The following is a 19,076-nucleotide window of genomic DNA, read 5'->3' as shown; positions in this document are numbered from 1 at the left end:
CCTGTCCTGTTTATAAAATAAAACCTTTGAAAAGGTTTTTTTATTTATTTATTTATCTCAGTAAGTAGATCTCAGTGGCCAGAAGACTAATCCATACACTGCAAGAAAAAAACCCCAAACACACACACACAGAGAGTTTCCTCTTCATTATCATATTTTCCTACAAAAGATGCTTTTAAATAAATTAAATCTCTTAAGCTTCAGAAAACTTACCAAGGTCCCTTTCCATTCTAAAGCTAGCTAGATCCATCAGTTTCTGCAGTTAAAGTTATTTGCATTTATGATCAATAAAGCCATTAGATGTGGGAGAGACGTGACTCTGACCTGCAACCAGCCCAGGATGATGCTGTTCACAATCCCATTAGCAGAGAGGGTGTGACCCGAGGCAGATTAGAATCAGTTGAACTCAGACTCTCTTTGACATCCTCAGTCTCAAAGAGAGTCTGAGTTCAACTGATTCTAATCAGAGTTTAATCAGGTCTTGGCTTCCCATAGACTTATGCAGACAGTGGGGATCCCTTTTAACATTCTGTGCAGCCAGAGCTGCATTTAATGCTTCACACTGCACTGAAAGTTGAATCAATACATGGGCTACATATGAAGGATTTCTTTGTGGTGTGTATTTTTATCATTTAATTTAGAAAATATGTCCCTCATTGCTTTTTCTGTTACCTTGTCTATACATGAACCTTCTTTTCTCCAAGAAACAATTTAAAACTAGTTCACATTTGAGGTAGATGAAAAGTCAGATGGAAAATGTCAGTCCTACCCAACACAGCAAACATACATGTGATGAGAAATTAAATGTTTATCTCGGATATGTCAGATCTGTCCAGGACCCATTCCTTCAATTCAGGAAACTTTTAAAGTGATCATTTGGCTGTAGAAAGTACACCTTTTTCTTTCTTTCTTTTTTTTTAACCCATCTCTAAAATTATGCTTTACTTAAAAGTCTTTTATACAACAACAATAGGACAACACATGCTGCAACTCAGTAAATCAAATTCAGAGCCCTGGGAAGCATTTACTTGATTAAATGCACAGGTGCTTTGAGGTGACTGCAAACATTGGCATAAAGCAAAAGCACCACAGGCACAGCAGGTTGAGCACAGAGCCATCCCCAAGGCTCAGCACAGGGGTTGGAGGCTGCTGTGTCCCCTCTCCTCATCCTCATCACTTCTGAGTCCTGAGCCAGGCATGTGAGCAACGACCAACCCACAGAACCACAGACATGTCAGCACTGCTGTCACTCACCATGGCCAAAAGTCACCACTGCCCACCTGGCAAGACCTTTTAACTATTTTAGTGTACAAGGATAACACCAGCACAGTAAGAAAACCAACACTCCCTCCATGAAGCAGAGTGCTCATGGGAAACATGCTGAAAGCAATTTTTAAAAAATAACTACTCAGCAGCAAAGTCTGAGCAGGCACGGGGACTCAAGTTGGTGCTGCCTGCAATATGAGGTCAGAAGGAGAGGACACTGTGTAACAAAACAGGCACACTTCCATGGGCAAGCAGGTTTCCCCAGAGACAAACATGGGGTGAAATATGAAAATTATCTGTGACATGTTTTAAATGGGTAAAACAATTCCCTATAAGCCAGCCTAGCATTTTTCTCGTTTCCCAGTACCCCTTCTCAAGTATGCAGTTAAATGCTGTGTTAGGAGAAACATCCATCTGTTTGGGTTTTGTTGGGTTCATTCAGGGTTCTTTAATTGTCACAAGATATCCGTATTTTTGATACAAATTTAATTTCAGATATTTCAAGCATTGGCCAGAATTCATCACTACTGTCATGCATTACCCACGTTCATTTAACCTAATGCTAGAGCCAGTCACTGCAAAACCTCTCTCAGGTATCTAACCATAGACCAGAAATTTAGTGAACAATTTCAGCAGTTTAATAACTCCCCTGTTAAGGTTAAAAGTTTTTCTCCTGCTGCCCCCTACAAGCTGGCAAAAGAGAAGAGTAACCACATGAACATCAGTACTGAATTACAGAAATCATTCTTAGGAATTTAGATGGGAGTCTGTTTATATTGTGATCCACATTTTGTGGAGACAAAGAAACTGAGGCAATAACTGGCTTGCTCAAAATGGCTCCACGTCTCAGAATTTTCAACAGTTACCATCTCAAATTTTTAATGCTGAAAGTATTACAAGTTTGATTGTGGTGCAGTGGATCTGCCTCAGCTTTCCATTTACTCCAAGGCTGCTTCTACCAACAGATTCAAACACGACTGCAGTGCCTTAGAAGGGTATTAATAATTTCTCTGTTCTTGGAATAGCAGAGGCACTCCTAAATTCACAACACCAGCACTTGACTCAGAGAGCAAACTGCATATTATGCAAAGCCTTTGCATTTTCTGTGTTAGGTAACAAAAGCCATGCTCTGGGTCAAGCCTACAACTCTGTATGGAGGAAAACCAGGCTCTCTTCAGGTTCATTCTACTTCTTTTTAGGTCACTTCCTCATTCCCATTTCTGTTTATATCTTGGAAACCTTGACACATGCCAGAGACAGCCCTGAGTCCCCCTCTCTCAGCATCACTGTGTGTCACTCCCAAAGGCTCACTGTCCCCCAGATCCTGCATGCAGTGCAGGTGGAGGGGAATTCATCCCTATATTCATATTTACAGAAACAGTAAATATGTACTTGCTAAGGAGACACCTGTGGCACAACTCTCATTGCTAGAAAAAGAACTGTAGCTTTTAAAAAGTAATTATAAACTTCCTTTAATTGCACTTACAGCACAGGATCTTTCCTAAACAAAATAAAACAAACAAAAAAACCAAAAACAAAACAACAACAACAAATAGACCAAACCAAACTGCCCTAGCATTTGCAAACAATGATCAGGTACACAGCTGTGATACTTAAAAGAAAGCAAGCCTTTAAATTATAAGTAAAATATTTTAAATCTATGACTTTGGAGAACAGCATAAAATGTTTGAACACAGAAATGCCAATACTATTGTGTGAAAGAAGCAATAATAGAAAATCTGGGGAGCAGAACAGCCATGGAAGACAGATCAAATCAAAGAAGAAATAAAATTTTAAGGAACTTTTTTCATTAGTTGCGCCTAAATTACTCCTCTTGTTTCTTGCAAGTGATAAAAACAAATATATGCATGAGTAGAAAAGAAAAGCAAAACAATAAAGCAGTAAAAGTATTTCTTTTTAACCTGTCACATACAAGAAATGCTTTTAGTGAAACTTCAATATCTGGAAAACCTGACTTAAGTTCTGGCAAGTTCACAGGCTGAAGAGTCTGAGAATCTCTTGAACACATAAGGAATGACTTACAGTTACCCACATAAAGCTGGCACTGCAAATGTCACATGTTGTTAGCAGGAATGAAGATGAAAATTCAGTGCTCCTGGCTCTGATTTGCTTGAAGGTTTCAGGCAAAGCTTGGCACAGGTGTACTTAAAAGAAAAAAGTGCACGTGCAAATTCTGCCTCTTAGCAACAAGATGTGATCACAGCATTGGGTTTAAAAGGCAGGTGATGAATCACAAATCCTGCTAAATAATGAGATGGCAATACACCCTCTCTGCACAGTGTAAATGCCACCAGAAGAGGAGATATCACACAGCTAAGCCACTACCATCTGCACAATTAATACATGCTCTAAGCAGTGAGGGAGTAGGAGGAAAAGCATCATCACTTATGACTATGTAGTCATTAGCCAAGGTCCTCATCTTCATTAGACAAATAAATTAAAATTCACATTTACTGAAGCTGTCACAGTGGCTCCAAAACAATACTCTAAAAATGGTCCCACTGGATTTGGATGAAAATTATGCCTTTTGAAAGAGTAGTTGGTAAGCAGAAGCATGACATCAAATGCACTGACAAACCAGTGCTGTTAATCTAAGGCAGCCCTCTTCACTTCCCCCTTTCACAATTAGGAGAAAAAAAAATAGAGCACATGCTAAATTTTAGTGAAAAACAGTAACTCAGGATAATAAAGGTCGGTAATTCAATTAAAAACTGACTACAAAACCTCACTGTTTTTCCAAAAGTTTTAGAGCTTGGAGAGATTTTTCATTAGAAAACTGCTAAACAGAAAGCATGGATGAGCACAGTGATGAGATGGAATAGTAAAACTAAGCAAAGCCAGAAGGAGAGAGGATAATGTATTTTCAAAACAATCATAAGAAAGCAGGAAAACTTGGTCAGTGCTAAGACTATGTTTGATGAATTAAAATTTGGGGAGGGCCAGGGGTGCTATTTTCATTACTACTCAATATTGAAAATAACACAAGTTATGCTCAAACAGAGAAGGGGAATGGTTTTGCTGACACTCACCCTTTGTGCCAATATTGAGAGGGACTAAATGGAAACTCTCCCATGTTCCTGGGCACAAAACATCCTCACTAAAACCTTTTTATTTGATCAATCCCATGATGTAGAGCTGACACCCTGTTCTCCTAACTGGCATCACACTTTCAGAACAGAAGATAATAGAGTGTCACACTAGGCCTGAACTGTCACTGTCTTTTAAAAAGCACTTTGAACATCATGTTTTCCAGGGCTAGTAAGAGGTGCTGAACAACAAATAACTGTGAGGAACAAAACTTTTCACTTTTCATCCCTGTCTAAACTAACAAGCAAAATGAATCCTGATACCCTGCTCATTTCTCTCAACTGAAACAGAATTTTAAAAGTCTCAAAGTATAAGGATTCTTTACTTCTATAAATAGTGGGTTAGATTAGGGGTTGTGCCATGGGGACAATATTAAATTTGCTGCATTCCCACCCCATGTTGCAGGAGTGGGAAACTGATGATTCTAGGAATGATATTCAGCCCAGAAGTCTCTCCAGGTTTATCAGCTTGGCCATCACACAACTATCATCACACAATCTGCTGATCCAATACTTTACAAAACAAAACAAAATCCTGTTTTTACTACATATTGCACTGACAAGTATAACTTAATAAAAAATTCGTCCAAGTGCAAAAAACTGGCTTTTTTTCTTTCAAATGGGTAGGTAATAATTACCTCTGCCTATCTAGAGATTGAGCAATGCATTAATGGTCATGTATTGTCTAATTGCTTTATATTGATGTTAAATACATACCTTCCTCTGAACAAATTACTGATAAAGTTCTGTAATATCTGTAATATCTGTAATGGCAGGTAACATTCAATATTTATTTTCTATCTTGACATTGAACAATAACTACTCTCCATGCTCTTTTACTTGTCTTCAGTTCTGTGGGGTTCAGCGTTCCCCATTGTTAACAATTTCATTGCCTTCTTCAGTTTTATCCCTATTTCTAAAACCTGGACACAGCCAATTGTCTTAGCAATCCTATAAATCATAAATATAGATTGTACTGAAATTAAAGCCATATTGAAATAAAATGGAAAGATGAACCCTAATGAAAATTAAATGAGGTGAAGCAGAGAAGATGTGACCAGATAAGACAGCTGGAATGGGCCTCTATCTCCTCCTTCAATACAAGAAAAATACCTTCAGTACTCATGGAAACAAAATATTAATACAGAAAAAGAACTCCAAAAAGTGCAAATAAACCAAACTAAAAAAACTACCAAAACACTTACCATAATACCCCAGTACCAGATTCTGAGATACCCCTACACATAATCTTTTTACAAGGTCTTGTAAAGTGTTCAGTTATAAAAAAAGAAAGAGCACCATGACACAAGCTTTGTGTCTGTCCAGTTAAATCAGAGGAGCAGAAAAGAGATGATGACTGGAGGCTTGAATTAAGTGGCAAAGTGCAGCTGCAGTTGATTTGTTGATTTACATGAGTGGGACCCCACCTGCAGCATCAGTGGTAACCTCCAGAACCACCTGTGCAGGGAAAGGTTTCCTCCTAATCCTTGTCTATAAAGATCTTTATACCCTCAATCAGATTTTAATTTCTTCTAAGATTGTAACTTAGTTAAAAAAAAAAAAAACAACTGAAAAATCTATTTCTTTAAAAAAAATCATAATTCTGAATACTGCAGTATACTCACCTGGAAATTACTCTAGGACCCTTTGAAGCCAGGCTAAGTTTTTTTGTATTACTACATACATAAATGCAAAATAAAAATACCTTCCTGAACAACAGCATTCAACATTTTATCCATATCCTTCAGTTTTAATAATGGGCAAAACATTTACTTGAAATGATAGTGTGAGTTCTTTATAACATAAAACCAGCTTGCATTAGAAGATGAAGACAGAAGGCTGTGAAAAAGTAATCTTGAGTGCATTTTCACTATCTCTTCCTTCAAAAAGAAATAAACTACTATGGTTGGGAGATTGTGTAGATGTTTCTTTAACACAGAGAAGTGTCCTTAGAAAATTCTTTTTCAGATAAATATTGCATCTCTTGAATGCATTTCTGGAAGGCATAGCACAGTTACATGGAAATGACTAATGGCATATCTTTCTTATAGCTACTCTACCACCTCTTTAAAAATCCAACAGCAACAAAAGTCATCTCTCTGCTGTATGTGCCATTTCTGCAGCAACACTAATGCTGTGAAACAATATTCAAAGGCATTTCAGGATAACCATAATGGAACATTTGTACATTCCAACCGTAGGTGCTTTGGAGACCCCCTTGGAGAAGCAGCCCACAGATTGGTGTTTAAAGATGCACAGTGTTTTACTCTCAGTTGTTTGCCAAGAATAAGATACATCCTGGGATGGAACTATGAAACAAGCTCCTGTTGTGTGTAATGATAAACAGAAGGAGAGAGGGATGAATACTCAGCATTTGCCTCCTTGCCTTTGTCTTGTTTTCCATCTCATGCACTGATGGACATCTCTGCTTTTTACAGAGAGAACCAAATGGAAAAGACATGAGCCATGTTCTAGAGAGTGAATGATATGGTGAAAACACAGGTGCCGATATCAAACTGAAAGGATAGAGCTTATCAGCAAGGTCTAACAATAATTTACCTCCTCAGCTGCACACAAACTAATGTCCTGCAGCCGTCTGAGTTCAAGGGATTTCTAAGCTCTTTCCAAGTAGTTTTCATTGCCCAAAATTTGTAATACTTGAGTAAAAATATCTATGAGGTAGACTGTAACAAGCTTTATGATTACAGTAAATTAATGTTTTCTTGGTTTCTCCCATCAGCAGAAGTATTGCAAATTTTATTGTGAGTGTTTCTTCCTATGCAGTATCAGTCATATTGCCTTGTTAAGGTACAAGACTATTATTCTAAAGTGCACATCTTGGTTTTAAGTTATTAAAATGTCATTAAAATTTAGGTCATTAAAATGTGAAAGGCTCCATCTGCAAATCACAACAACTAATTTTTTAAGTTAAAAAACCCCAAAGCTACACAAAGATCTACTGCTGATAGCTAATTTTTGCTAGCATTTCTACCAGTTACAAACACTGTTAAAACCCGCGCAACAAAGAAAGTCACAATAGCAAAGGACAAAAAGAGAGTACAGAATTTGTGGATGTCAACATTGTGATGAAGAAAATTTTCCTTCTTACTCCAATATTTCTGATGCTTACCTAGAGATCTCCAAAGATAGGTTCTGGATTGACAAAAACAGCTCTCTGAAGTAGGTTAAAAAGTTATGATCCCTGAGAGAAGCCAGCCAGATAATGCTGGAGCACCCTAACAGCTACACATCCCCTGCTTTTCTCCATTCTGACACTGAAGAGAATGCACCATAACATTTTTCAATATATACTGAATAAATTTTCCATTACCACTTTAAATAGGAAAAAAGCTGGATGCAACACCTTCTACAGTAAAGATATCTCAGTCTTGCAGGGATTGTTAAGGTCTATCACTACATTTTTTATTTGAAAACAAATGTTAACTTTATAATCCCCAGTGGCTTTACAACCCTGCAAAGGGCTTTGGGAAAGGATATTTTTCCACATTAAAAGGTCTTATGCTTTCATATGCCTTTCACTTTTCAAGATAAATTTTTGGAGAAAATAATTTAAAATGTCAGAGTTTTAATAAACAGTCCTGAGACAGATCCCTGTCAGTGAATGAAAACAAACCCATAAGCTCTAAGTATTTTTTTTGGGCAACACACATGAGGAACAGGGGGCCATTGTGCAGCAGAAAAATTATTATATATTTGCCATAGTGGAAAGGGATTGGGATGACTGACACAACTGCAAGGCTCAGTTCAGAGCCCATCCCTGCAAGGGAGAGAAGCCATAGAGGCATTGGAGCAATGCCAGAGAAAGGCAATGGAGCTGGGACTGGGTTTGGAGCAGCACCTGAGGGATTTGGGGGGCTCAGCCTGGAGAAAAGGAACCTCAGGGGAGACCTTGTCCCTCTTAGAGCTCCCTGACAGGAGGCTGTAGCCAGGTGAGGGTCATTCTCTTCCACCAAGAAACAAGCAAAGGGCAAGAGTAACAGCTCAGGTTGAACTAGGAGAGGTGTAGACTGCATATTAGGAAAAATTTCTTTACAGTAAGGGCTGTTAAACATGGTAATGGGCTGCCCTAGTGAGGTAAAGTCACCATTCCTGCAGGGATTTCAAAGATGTGCAGATGTGAGATGTGTCAGCAGCAGCCACCACAAAAAAAAGCAAACAAAAAATAAAGGTAAACCATTGAAGGATGTCGCATGTATTCCATATGCTGCAATTGATGCAGTTTTTTTGGAAAACTGTTCTCAAAAATGACCCACTGCACCACATGAGGATGGAGCAAACAGTGGTCTCTCAATTCAGAAGCTGAGCAGGATAAGGCACTCTGGCCAACCCTCCCTGGGAAATGCTGAATGTGGACTCACAGCCATCTGCGACAACAATTCAGGGTGCTGAAGATTTGCTCGTTTCTGAGCAACTGCCAGGGAAGATCATGTCCAGGGACCACAACCCCTGGGGACCCTCCCTGCATTGACGGCACCACCTTGAAGCCCCTTCTGTGCTGGCACAGCCATTTCTGGGGAGCAGCCCCCAGGACTGCTGAGCTCCTCTCTGCGCTGACACAAAGAACATTTCTCATGGAGCTCTCTCCTTGTGGTGTGATCTCACAGCCTCCTCCTGGCCCTGAGACATCCTTGCCATCTGCTCCTACAGATGGCACGTTCATGTACGTTTTATAAAAGGGTTTTCCAAACATTTTCTATTCTCTCTCTTCTCAGATAGTTCTAGACTAACAGATGCAGTAAATGTTCTAGGAATGACTATTCAGAAAGAAAAAAAAAACGATCTTACACAAGAAATTTAGAGGAGGAAAAAATTCTAGTCACTGAGCAGCAAATAGAAATATCTGCATTATAGTCTAAAAATCACTGATAGACACAGCCTTAAAGTGCTCTTCTGCTGAGGCTCACACACATCCTGAATCTGGAGAACATACCTGGAAGCACAAACCTCCAGAATTTTTTATAACTTATCATAGTTTCTCTCCTGCAAAGCAGGACTGAGAACTGTTCCAAGAAGAGCTCTCTTCAATTACTTTGCACACTGAAGTCCACAAGAAATTTGAATTTTCAGAGAAATAAAAAAATGGATCCAGGAGATGCAAGAAAAATAGACCCCAACAAACCCCTTACACTTGAGGAGTTTAGGTAATCCTTGTCTCTCAGAAAAAATTTTATCATTCTGTAAAGTTAAATACCAAAGCAGGATAAAACATTGGGTGAACAAATCAGTAATTATTGTCCCAGAAAACGCATTAAAACATAAAGGAAATGTGTTCTGGGTGAAAAAATTACCCAAACTAGATATTTAACAAGAATAAAAAACTAAATCCAAGTACTTACTCCTTCAGATATGACATTTGGAAAGGACAAATTCTTCCATTCAAGGCCCATATTCTTCCATTCAATAAATAGTATTCCACAATGTCTCACATTAAAACGTGAAAGAAAAGCTTCATCTGTTAATCACAACAACTAGAAAGTGATTATGACCCACAAGAGGTATTATTAGTTCTAAAGTGTCCTAACTTTTATTTTTGTTACATGCACAAGGACCCCAACCCTGCTCCTACTTCCGAGATCCATCTCAGATTTTACCAATTTTAGTAAAAAACCCAATATGTGGAAGTAGAATTTCTACACATATAAATATAATGTATTTATTTATTAAATATATATCATATATGTATGTGTTTGTATACACATATCTAGCATTTATCAAACTGAGTCTTGATCAGAGAATTCTGAGATTTTATCCTTCCAACTGGAAAATCTCCCTTCTCAGGGTCACCAACTACCAGCTCAAATATGATCAAAGACATTGCAGAAGAGAAATGATAGATTGCTGTAATTCTAAATTATATAAATGATTACATTTTAATTTAAGCTTAAATGTTTGATGACCTCTATTTGTTTTTTGGAATATGCAATACCCTTGGAGCAACTTAAACTATTTCATGGTTCTGTAGCTGATGGAGTTTTCCTTACTAATAAGGACTAAATGCCACAGTCTGTCTGTTAGGCAATAAAACTCAGAATTCTTTTCACTTCATTGCAATGTAATAATTTTGGATAATAGGGCTTTTAATGGAAAGGATTCCTGTGACTTAAAGCTTTTTTCTTATTAAGCTTAATTGAATTAATTATTCACATACTAATTTAACAGCTAATTCATAAAAAAATGAAAGCAAAAGACCCTTCTGAATACTTATCCCATACTTAAAATCTAATAAAGGGACTGAAAAAGAAAGATATCTTTGTTTTCTTTCAGATAGGAAAGATATTTAAAACACAACTACTCTCCCTCCTGCTGAGGAGGAATGGTGAAAAGATGCCATTCCAAATCCTACAGAAAAATGCATAATAATCTATGAGTCTGTAACTGAAAAGAGATATTTATGAGAGTCAATGATCTCCTTTATTTTTTTTCCCCATAAATTGCATCTTTGCTAAAACTGGCTCATTTTGTGAATGGGCTGCTACAAAGGGAAAGTGGAACAATGGGATTCCGAGAAAATAAAGCAGATTTGTATCCATAAGCCGGCCATCCCAAGGTGCACATGAGGGCTGGCATTTTATAATTCTTCATAATAATGCTTGGCACTTGTGTAGTGTTTTATGGGATCAAAGCACTTTACAAACTAATTAATTAATCTTCACAACACCCCTGTGAGAAGGTAGGTTTTAGTGTTCAATTCACCAAATGGAACGAATAACTGAGCAGAGAAGCTGGATGATTTGTTTCGTGTCCAAATTTTCAGTTCACAGAAACAGTGCTATTAGAAATAGCAGTAGTTGCATTTCTCTGCTTTATTCCTTGGAACTTACAAAAGAACTACTTGCATGAGAAAGGAGAACAGCATCTGGGCAAATCTTGGGCCAGAGCTGATACCTTGTTAATTTAAAACAACAATAAATTCACTTAAGAGACACACTGGAATTTAAGTTCCTTTCCTTATGCTGGATCTATATTGACAGTGCAAGAAAAGAGCCATGATCAGACATGTCCTGCCCCAGGATTTCCAAATAACCAGATTGGGGTGGTAATGATTCCTTGGTAATGCAGAAATCATTTGTACTTGAAATTCTACATAATTGTACAGTAATCAATTTTTCAAGTATTTGCAATAGCTACATGATTTCAGTTTGAAATAATGTTTTACTACATTTGCATTTATTTCTGCAAGTTCTCAAAAAGTTCTTGCTTTGACCACCTGCATACAAGATTTAAGGGTCCTTACACATGTCTATGTACACTAACAGCCTTGAAAACCTGGACACAGAAATGGAATTAACCTCATTTCTTGGGCAAGAGTAAATAACTGCATGCCAGACTGTGAATTAGCCTTGGCAAGTGTTAGCAAATGAAAAGTCAGTAATTGCATCTATAGGTGCACAAAAAAAATTACCCACTTAACACAATGGAAACGCTTCTTCGCAGATGGATATTCTCATGTTCAAACAAGTCTTATAAAAATTACTTTTTACTTCCTCTTTGCAATGCCTATATATCCAAAATTAAGAAACCTTGTATTTTTAATTGGAGAACAGAAAACTACTGACACTTCAGGCATCCTAATAAAAATAAACATCACGTTCACTTATTTATTTTAACAAACAGCAACACTACTCTGAGATACTGTTGGTGCTATTTATGCTAGAGGGTACCTCATTATAATGTTTATTTCCTCTTCTCCCCTGAGGCTGCACAAGGCCCCAGTTGGTGCAAAGGGCTGCACAGCCAAGAGAGGCACCAATGTGATGACAGGCATCATGATCAAGAGCAGAGCATCCAAAATAATATATTCTCCCCAGAAAAGAAGTCCAGGTGCTTCTTATCTCTTCTGAAATCCCCAAAGAGAAAAGGTTTTGAGAAAATATTTTGTTTAACATGAATGTGCATTACAAGTCCTTAAACACCTTCTGTCCAGCTTTTGGAAACATCATATTGTAGCAAAAAGATAAGTCTGCTGCCTTTTTGCAGAAGATATTTTGAGATAACAAAGGTATTTGAAATATTGTAGGCAGTTCAAAGATTTAATTTTAATTCACAGAATCACAAAATTTTAAGGGGTTAGAATGGATCTTAATAACCATCCAGTCCTAAACCTTTGCCATGGGCAGGAACATCTCCCACCTGGTTCTTGAGCTTGCTCTCGAACACTTCCAGAGTTCCAGCTAGTAGAAATTATTTAATATTTTAAAACTGAAGAATGGAGCTGTACCTCCAAATTATGCTTAGCATTTAATTAAAATTAAGCTCTACCAGAAAAAAATCCCAAAAACCAAAACAAAAATCCTAACCCCCAAAAAACAAACAAAAACAAATGAGAAAAAAAAAAAGAAAAATGTAGCAAAATAAAGATAAAATACTTTACTGAAGGGTAGCTGGTGTGAGCCCTTCACCTCTCAAAGAATTTGGTCTGAGAACTAAAGACATTTGCAAAGCAATTGCTTTTAAAAAAGTCCATGGGATTTCATAGACAATGAAGTGGCTATGAGGAGTTAAACTGCTGAACAAGTCTAATAATGCAACAAAAATGCCCAATGCTGTCTTACCAGAGAAAAATATGGCAGAATCTATTTTATTTGCAGAAGTGAAAATTTCCAAGCAGCTGAAACTGAGTGAGCAGACAGCAGAAGGCACAGCTGAGACAACACAAAATAGAGTCATCCAGGACTGTTTAGGATTTTGTGACTCAATGCTGGTAGCAGGAAATGGAGAACAAAGCAAGGCCATCATACACATAATTCTCTCATTTGTGGGAGATTACTGTGTTCCATCAGTCAAACAGGAATTATTGCTGGCTGAGTTGGAGACTCAGTTGGTAATGCATTAGATGAATCTTGGCAAGTAAAACTGTTGGGCTTTCAAATTGAAAAAGTCTTTAATTTCTAAAAAACTCCTCTGTTCTGCTTCCTTTTGTTTTTCTTCTGGCTAAAAAGGATGGCAATGTCATTACCTCACAGAACATAGTTTGTATCAGGTGTTCTGTATATATCCCATTTTTCTGTAAAAAACACCCACAAACTTCATTTACAGAAAGCATAAAACCATCCTCCTGAAGAGATACGATAGCACACAATGCTCTTGGTCAAGTAATTATCAGTTCTCTAGCCACAGTCACAAAGCTCTCTTGTGAGGAATATTGGGAGAAGCGCGTGCAAGGGTCAATATCTCTGTAAACAGCCTGGTAATGGTGCAAAAACCACACAAAACATCTTGGTCTTCAGCCACTTCTTCAACTATTTTTAATCTTTGTACTCTAAACTAAATTTCCCCCTTTACTCTGACACATGGCATCACAAGACTCTACAAACAAAGGGACAAGTTCCAGAGAGACACCATAACGTGGTTACTCAAAAAGCAGTAATTCTAAATTGGCAAGTTTTATTCAACCTATACTGTTTGCTATCCTAGATTTGAATGTCTAAATTTACTGTTCTAAATGTTGTCAAATCACTAATATCCTCTTGCAAGTCATCTTAATTTCCAACATAGTAATTTTCCCTGTAATGACTCTTCATTTAAGACTACATGTTTACAATTTTCTACCATTTAGGTGATTTAAGTATATCATCTACTGAATGTCCTGGTCTTGGCAGCAGTGAATAATTTTTCTTGACAGATGGAATATGAAAAAAATACTAAATAAAACATTTTCCCAAAACATAAATAGCTGGCAGTTATCCCTCAGAAATAAAAGTCCTTCTCAACCTAAAAGCAACCAGCATGTCATGTTCCCTGTAAAAACAAGGTCAAAAATTTAGTTACGCCCTTAACTAATGCCCTATTGCAGTGGAGAAGGCAGGCTATGTGGACAGCATCCCAGCCATTTAGATGCCTCCATCCATTATTAGCTATTTATTCTGAGCCATTTCTCTTTTTTCTCCCATTTTCTCTCCCCTCTTTCTGCAGCAGCATAATCCAGGTGCTCACAAAACTGCCTCTTAGTCCTTCCTGAAATTTACCTTCCCAACATCAAATCTAACCAGATGTGGCATGAACACCATGTGTGGGCTCTGCTCACAGAAACAAAGAGAACAATGTTAAGGGATCACTGCTTGCAGTATGAAATAGAAATTAAATGTAGGGACACAAAAGAAAGGGATGGTTACATTTATACTGATGAAATCACTTGCTATTCAATGGATTTGGTTACAGCAATCAAGGTAAATGCAACCAAATTCACAACAACATTTATACATATGTGTATGTAATGATGTTTATAAATAAATGTATAGGGAGGTGAAAAATTTCAGACTGATACCTAAAGGAATCTCAGTCTAGAAAAATCCCACAGTGAGAATGTGTGACTGCAAGTACAAGTTAAAGTAAATTAATGCAGCAACAACAGTAGATTTTCAGAATAAATAGCGTATAGGGGGTTTTAGATATGTGAGAAATGTAACTAAGCAGGCATTTTTAAGATGTGGGAATTACTAATAAGCAAGAATTAAATATATCAGTAATGTGGATATTTGGAATAAAAATAAATCTGAGTTGAATTTAGATGAAATAGATACAGCTACTTAAAGCAATAAAATTAAAACCTTAATGCTAGAATGAGATCATTGATTGCCACTTGATCCAGGGAAGGCAAAAGCAGAATATGGGCAGTCACATAACCCTGGTGTATTTCCACTGGTGCATATTCCCCATCCAGCCCAGGCTTTGAAGGAAGTTTTAGCCACAGAGCCTTTCTGAGCCCTAGTGGGCTGTCTGAGGAGCAGGAATCAATTCTACATCTCACAAGACTTGTCTGGGGCTCATCGAGAATTAGGACCTGTAAGAAGGGGTTTTCCTACACGTCATCTATCAGGTACCTGCTATGTTCCAAGTCCCCACCCCAGAACAACAAGAACCAGCAGTGCCTTCACCCCTGTGCTGCCCAAGGACAGAGCTGCCACAGCAGTGAGGCAACTGCAGTCCCCAGGTGCCATCCCCAGCCTCGGGGGACACTCACCCTGCCCCTGCCCCCAGGCACAACTCACAACCAGCACTCATCCTCTGCCAGCTCACAGGGCAAACAGCACTCTAAAATGCACCAATAGAGTCTTAAAAGAGATGTAAGAACTGGTAATCTCAAATATGAGACTGCTAGGTATACCAGAATACTAGAAAATTGTCTCCTAAAGTGAGATTATTTTACCTAGGGAAAAAAACCTGCCTAAATACCTTTAACTCTGGGCCGTGCACCAGTCCTACAATAGAAAAAAAAATCCCATTTTAAAATTATTCCAAAACCATTTTGGATAACATATTGGGATTGCAAGTATTGAAGAAAATAACTCTGGGAAATAAAGGCTCAAATCATTAATAATGATTCTTTTAATTACATTAAACAGCTTAAAGTGAAAAATAGATACCATTTCACTTTACTGCATCTCATAAGAGACAGTAAAACTGCTTTGCTATTTATGCTAAATGAAAAGGAGGGAAAGCTTCACCCAAAACAATCAAGCAGTATCAACATCAGTTCAGCTCAAAGAAAAGAAACAAACAAAATCCTAAAAACCTTAAACAAAGTCTATTTCATGAAAGGTTTTGAGGGTTTTAAGAAACAAACAAGCATCAAAAAAACTCCCAGAAAACAAAATTTTGTCTTACTTGATTCTTCTATGGACAATTTTTTGTGAGCTCTACTTACTGTTTACCAACCTTTTAAAAAAACAGAAATTATTACAGATGCTTAAGCACTCAGAATAAAAAATGGCACAAATAGCACAAAAATGTTAGCATTATTGAAGACATTAAATTTGATATTTATTTCTAATTTATTCTAGAAGAAAATAATAAAGATGATGATTTCAGGAGCTTAAACTGAAAACAAACCATTGTTATGCTGGCTCTCACTCTATTAATATAAATATGTGTTATGTAGCTGGTTTATATTTCACTTTACACTACAGCTGCATTTCATGGAACCAAGTACCTGTTGGTTCATTGAACAAGCACAAAAACTCCAGACTTGCTCACAGCCACAGTGCCAGAGCCTGAGCTGCTCCCACAGAAAACCCAACTGGACACAACAAACTTTGGTAAATACCATCCCCAGCTCTGCAGCATTTCCTGCTGTTAACCCAGGCAATGCTTTCCTGCTGTTTTGTTCCTACCCACACAGCACTGGCAGTCACCTTTTTCAGTTCTATTTTTAAATCCATTTCTCAGCAATAATTTATCCTGCTGACATCACTAAGCAGACAATTTCCCAAGTTTTCAGAGCTTCTCAAGAATGAAACCCTTTTGTTGATTTCTCCAGTCACCCCTCTCCATACAGTGATACAGAACAACAACAGACCATAAAACATTTCAAGTCATACCTCATCTCAGTGAAAATCATCTTTAAAGCATATCAGTTAAACTACCAGTTCAGCTGTCATAGATATTTTCTGTTTTCTCCTCTAATCCTCATTTTGTATTTCATATTTCAATTCCTTTGAAGAAGCAGTTCTAAACTAGGCTTTTAATCCAGAATGAGTATTTCAAATAATATTTACAGTCTTATTTGTTCTTAATACAAGTCTCTGAACTGTACTAAAAATGGCAGTTTATCTCAAAAATTTGTATAAAAATACAATCCTTAGATTGATAATACAAGCTTAGAATACTTTTTTTTCCTAGAATATCATCAGCTATATAGAATACAGAAATAAAAAGCATTAAAAAACAAACAAAAAAGAGCAAGGTTTTTATTTTTGGTTTTTAATCATGGTTTTAAATTAAGAGGCAGAAGAGTTAGGAATGTTCATACTGACCTGAGCCCATAAAGGACTGTTCCATCGGGATGCAGACGAATCATTCTGTTCTTCACAGTAACACCATGGACAAATGACTTCTTGTCATTCAGGAAATAGGTATCAGGCACCCAGAGCTGATCAGCTACTCTGTTGTCCAGGGTAAGGTTTAGAGGTATTACATTATAGGACAGCCTCTTATCCCTCCACGCTTGCTGGAAGTACATGGTCAAGGTATAGTCCTGTGAGCAGAAAAAACAAACAAAAAACCAAAAAAGGTTTGCATTGAAAAATACATATGCAAAAAAATGACAATGCAAATACACATGTATTCATTGTGACTGTTCCTAAAGGCAAACATTTCTGTTCAGAATTTCCATGAGTAGATTTATTTTTTATGGTACTGAACATTTTGAATGGGTGTAATAACAGCAGTGAGAACACAAAGAAGATGGGGCATCTAAATTTTATGAATAGCTTCAAAGTTCTCACTTCAATATTTAAAAATAAAATTTAAAAAATTGTAGACATTTAACAGCCTGTAGCAATTTACAAGCCTAAGAGTTCTACGAATAAGGAACATTCACAGATCCAAATTTAATTTCAGGGTCTCCACTGTATCCAATAGAGCTCTGGATCAAGCCTTCTGTCTCTGAAGTTGCAGTCACCACCCAAAGACTTCCCTAAATTAAAATATCTTCCAAGTCTGTTAGCTTTTCCCTGGGCACTGAAACCAATGGGAATTTTTGTAAGGTTCCTAAGCTATATACTTAGCCTTAATTTTACAGATGAATTAAGTCTGGTTACTTCAGGGGGACAATTCAGAGAGCACAACTAGCATGTCACTAATTACTCATGGTATTATGAGACTTGTACTTGATGCAGACCACCATTGTACAGTGCTTCAGAGATGTTTTGACCTCTTGGTTTTTTAAAGAATGTATTTACAAAGGTTATACCTTTGTCAAAATTGATATCCAGATGCAGAATAATCATTATATTTAGCCAATGCTAAAAAAACCTCTACAAATAGTACAAAAAATATGTTGACAGCAATCCTGTGGAGAAAGACTTGCATAAATGGCAATATTAGTTCTTATTCCCCGCTTTACATTGTAAAGGAGAGTCCAGTATTTAAAGCATTTTTATTACAGTTGGAAAAGAAAAATTTATCCTCCTGCTGAACTACTTTAAAAGCATATCCCACAAGTGTATTTTACAAGCATTCTCATTTAAAAGGATATTTGACATGAGAACACTATACAGAATATCTCAGATAATACAAAAATAAATTTTTCTTATTCTGCACTTTCCCAGACTGAACATCCCAGTAGGAAATCACTGAAATTGGGTTGCTGTAATTATTCTCTTTACAATGTACAATACCCACCTTTGAACTAGAGAGGGTCTGTGAGAACTGTGGTTATTTCAGCAGAATTCCGTAAGCAATGACACAGAACCCTGAAACTAAGTGACCCTGCCTCTTCTGCAGAACAGTGTGCACTCAGAAGAATCAGTATAAGCTATTTTTTGTAGAAATATGCATTTAAGTGGAGGAAAGACTTTTTTTTTTTCTCATCCCTCTCCAGAAGAGCCCACGTACATGGGCTTGAAAATGCCTCTTCAATTTCCAGTGAAGCAGGGGGAAATACACGTTCTGTTGTGAGCAGTGACTGCGTTTCCTCCTGCCCAACACAAACCACAGATGGTGTTGCTGTCCCTCCAGTGCTCCTGCCTGCACTGGTTCCAGGCCAATCCCCTTCCCTTGCTGCACCCCAGGCCATGCCTGGAGCCCCAGCACCTCTGGCCAGGAGCCACCACAGCCACTCTGCAGGGGCTCAAGCAGGCACACACCAAATACGCCTTCCCAGGTGTTTAACTACCAAATATATTCACCTGGTGCTGTTCTACAACCTGATCAGTTTTAACGATCTGAAATCTCTTCCCACCT

The 19,076-nt window shown here is 37.5% G+C and overlaps 1 protein-coding gene across 4 annotated transcripts in view; it reads right to left on the bottom strand.

Annotated features, from left to right (window-relative positions):
- Window positions 1-19,076, bottom strand: part of GABRB2 (gamma-aminobutyric acid type A receptor subunit beta2) — a 139,518-nt gene that overhangs the window by 76,275 nt on the left and 44,167 nt on the right. For all 4 annotated transcript variants that reach the window (XM_063168621.1, XM_063168619.1, XM_063168622.1 and 1 more), the window contains one exon: window positions 17,147-17,367. In XM_063168621.1, coding sequence (XP_063024691.1) covers window positions 17,147-17,367 — 221 coding nt within the window. The remainder of the gene's footprint in view (window positions 1-17,146; window positions 17,368-19,076) is intronic.

This window comes from Melospiza melodia, chromosome 14 (assembly GCF_035770615.1).
Source record: "Melospiza melodia melodia isolate bMelMel2 chromosome 14, bMelMel2.pri, whole genome shotgun sequence".
Lineage (NCBI taxonomy): Eukaryota > Metazoa > Chordata > Aves > Passeriformes > Passerellidae > Melospiza > Melospiza melodia.
The sequence above is the reverse complement of the archived record's forward strand: the minus strand, read 5'-3'. Positions and strand labels throughout refer to the sequence as shown.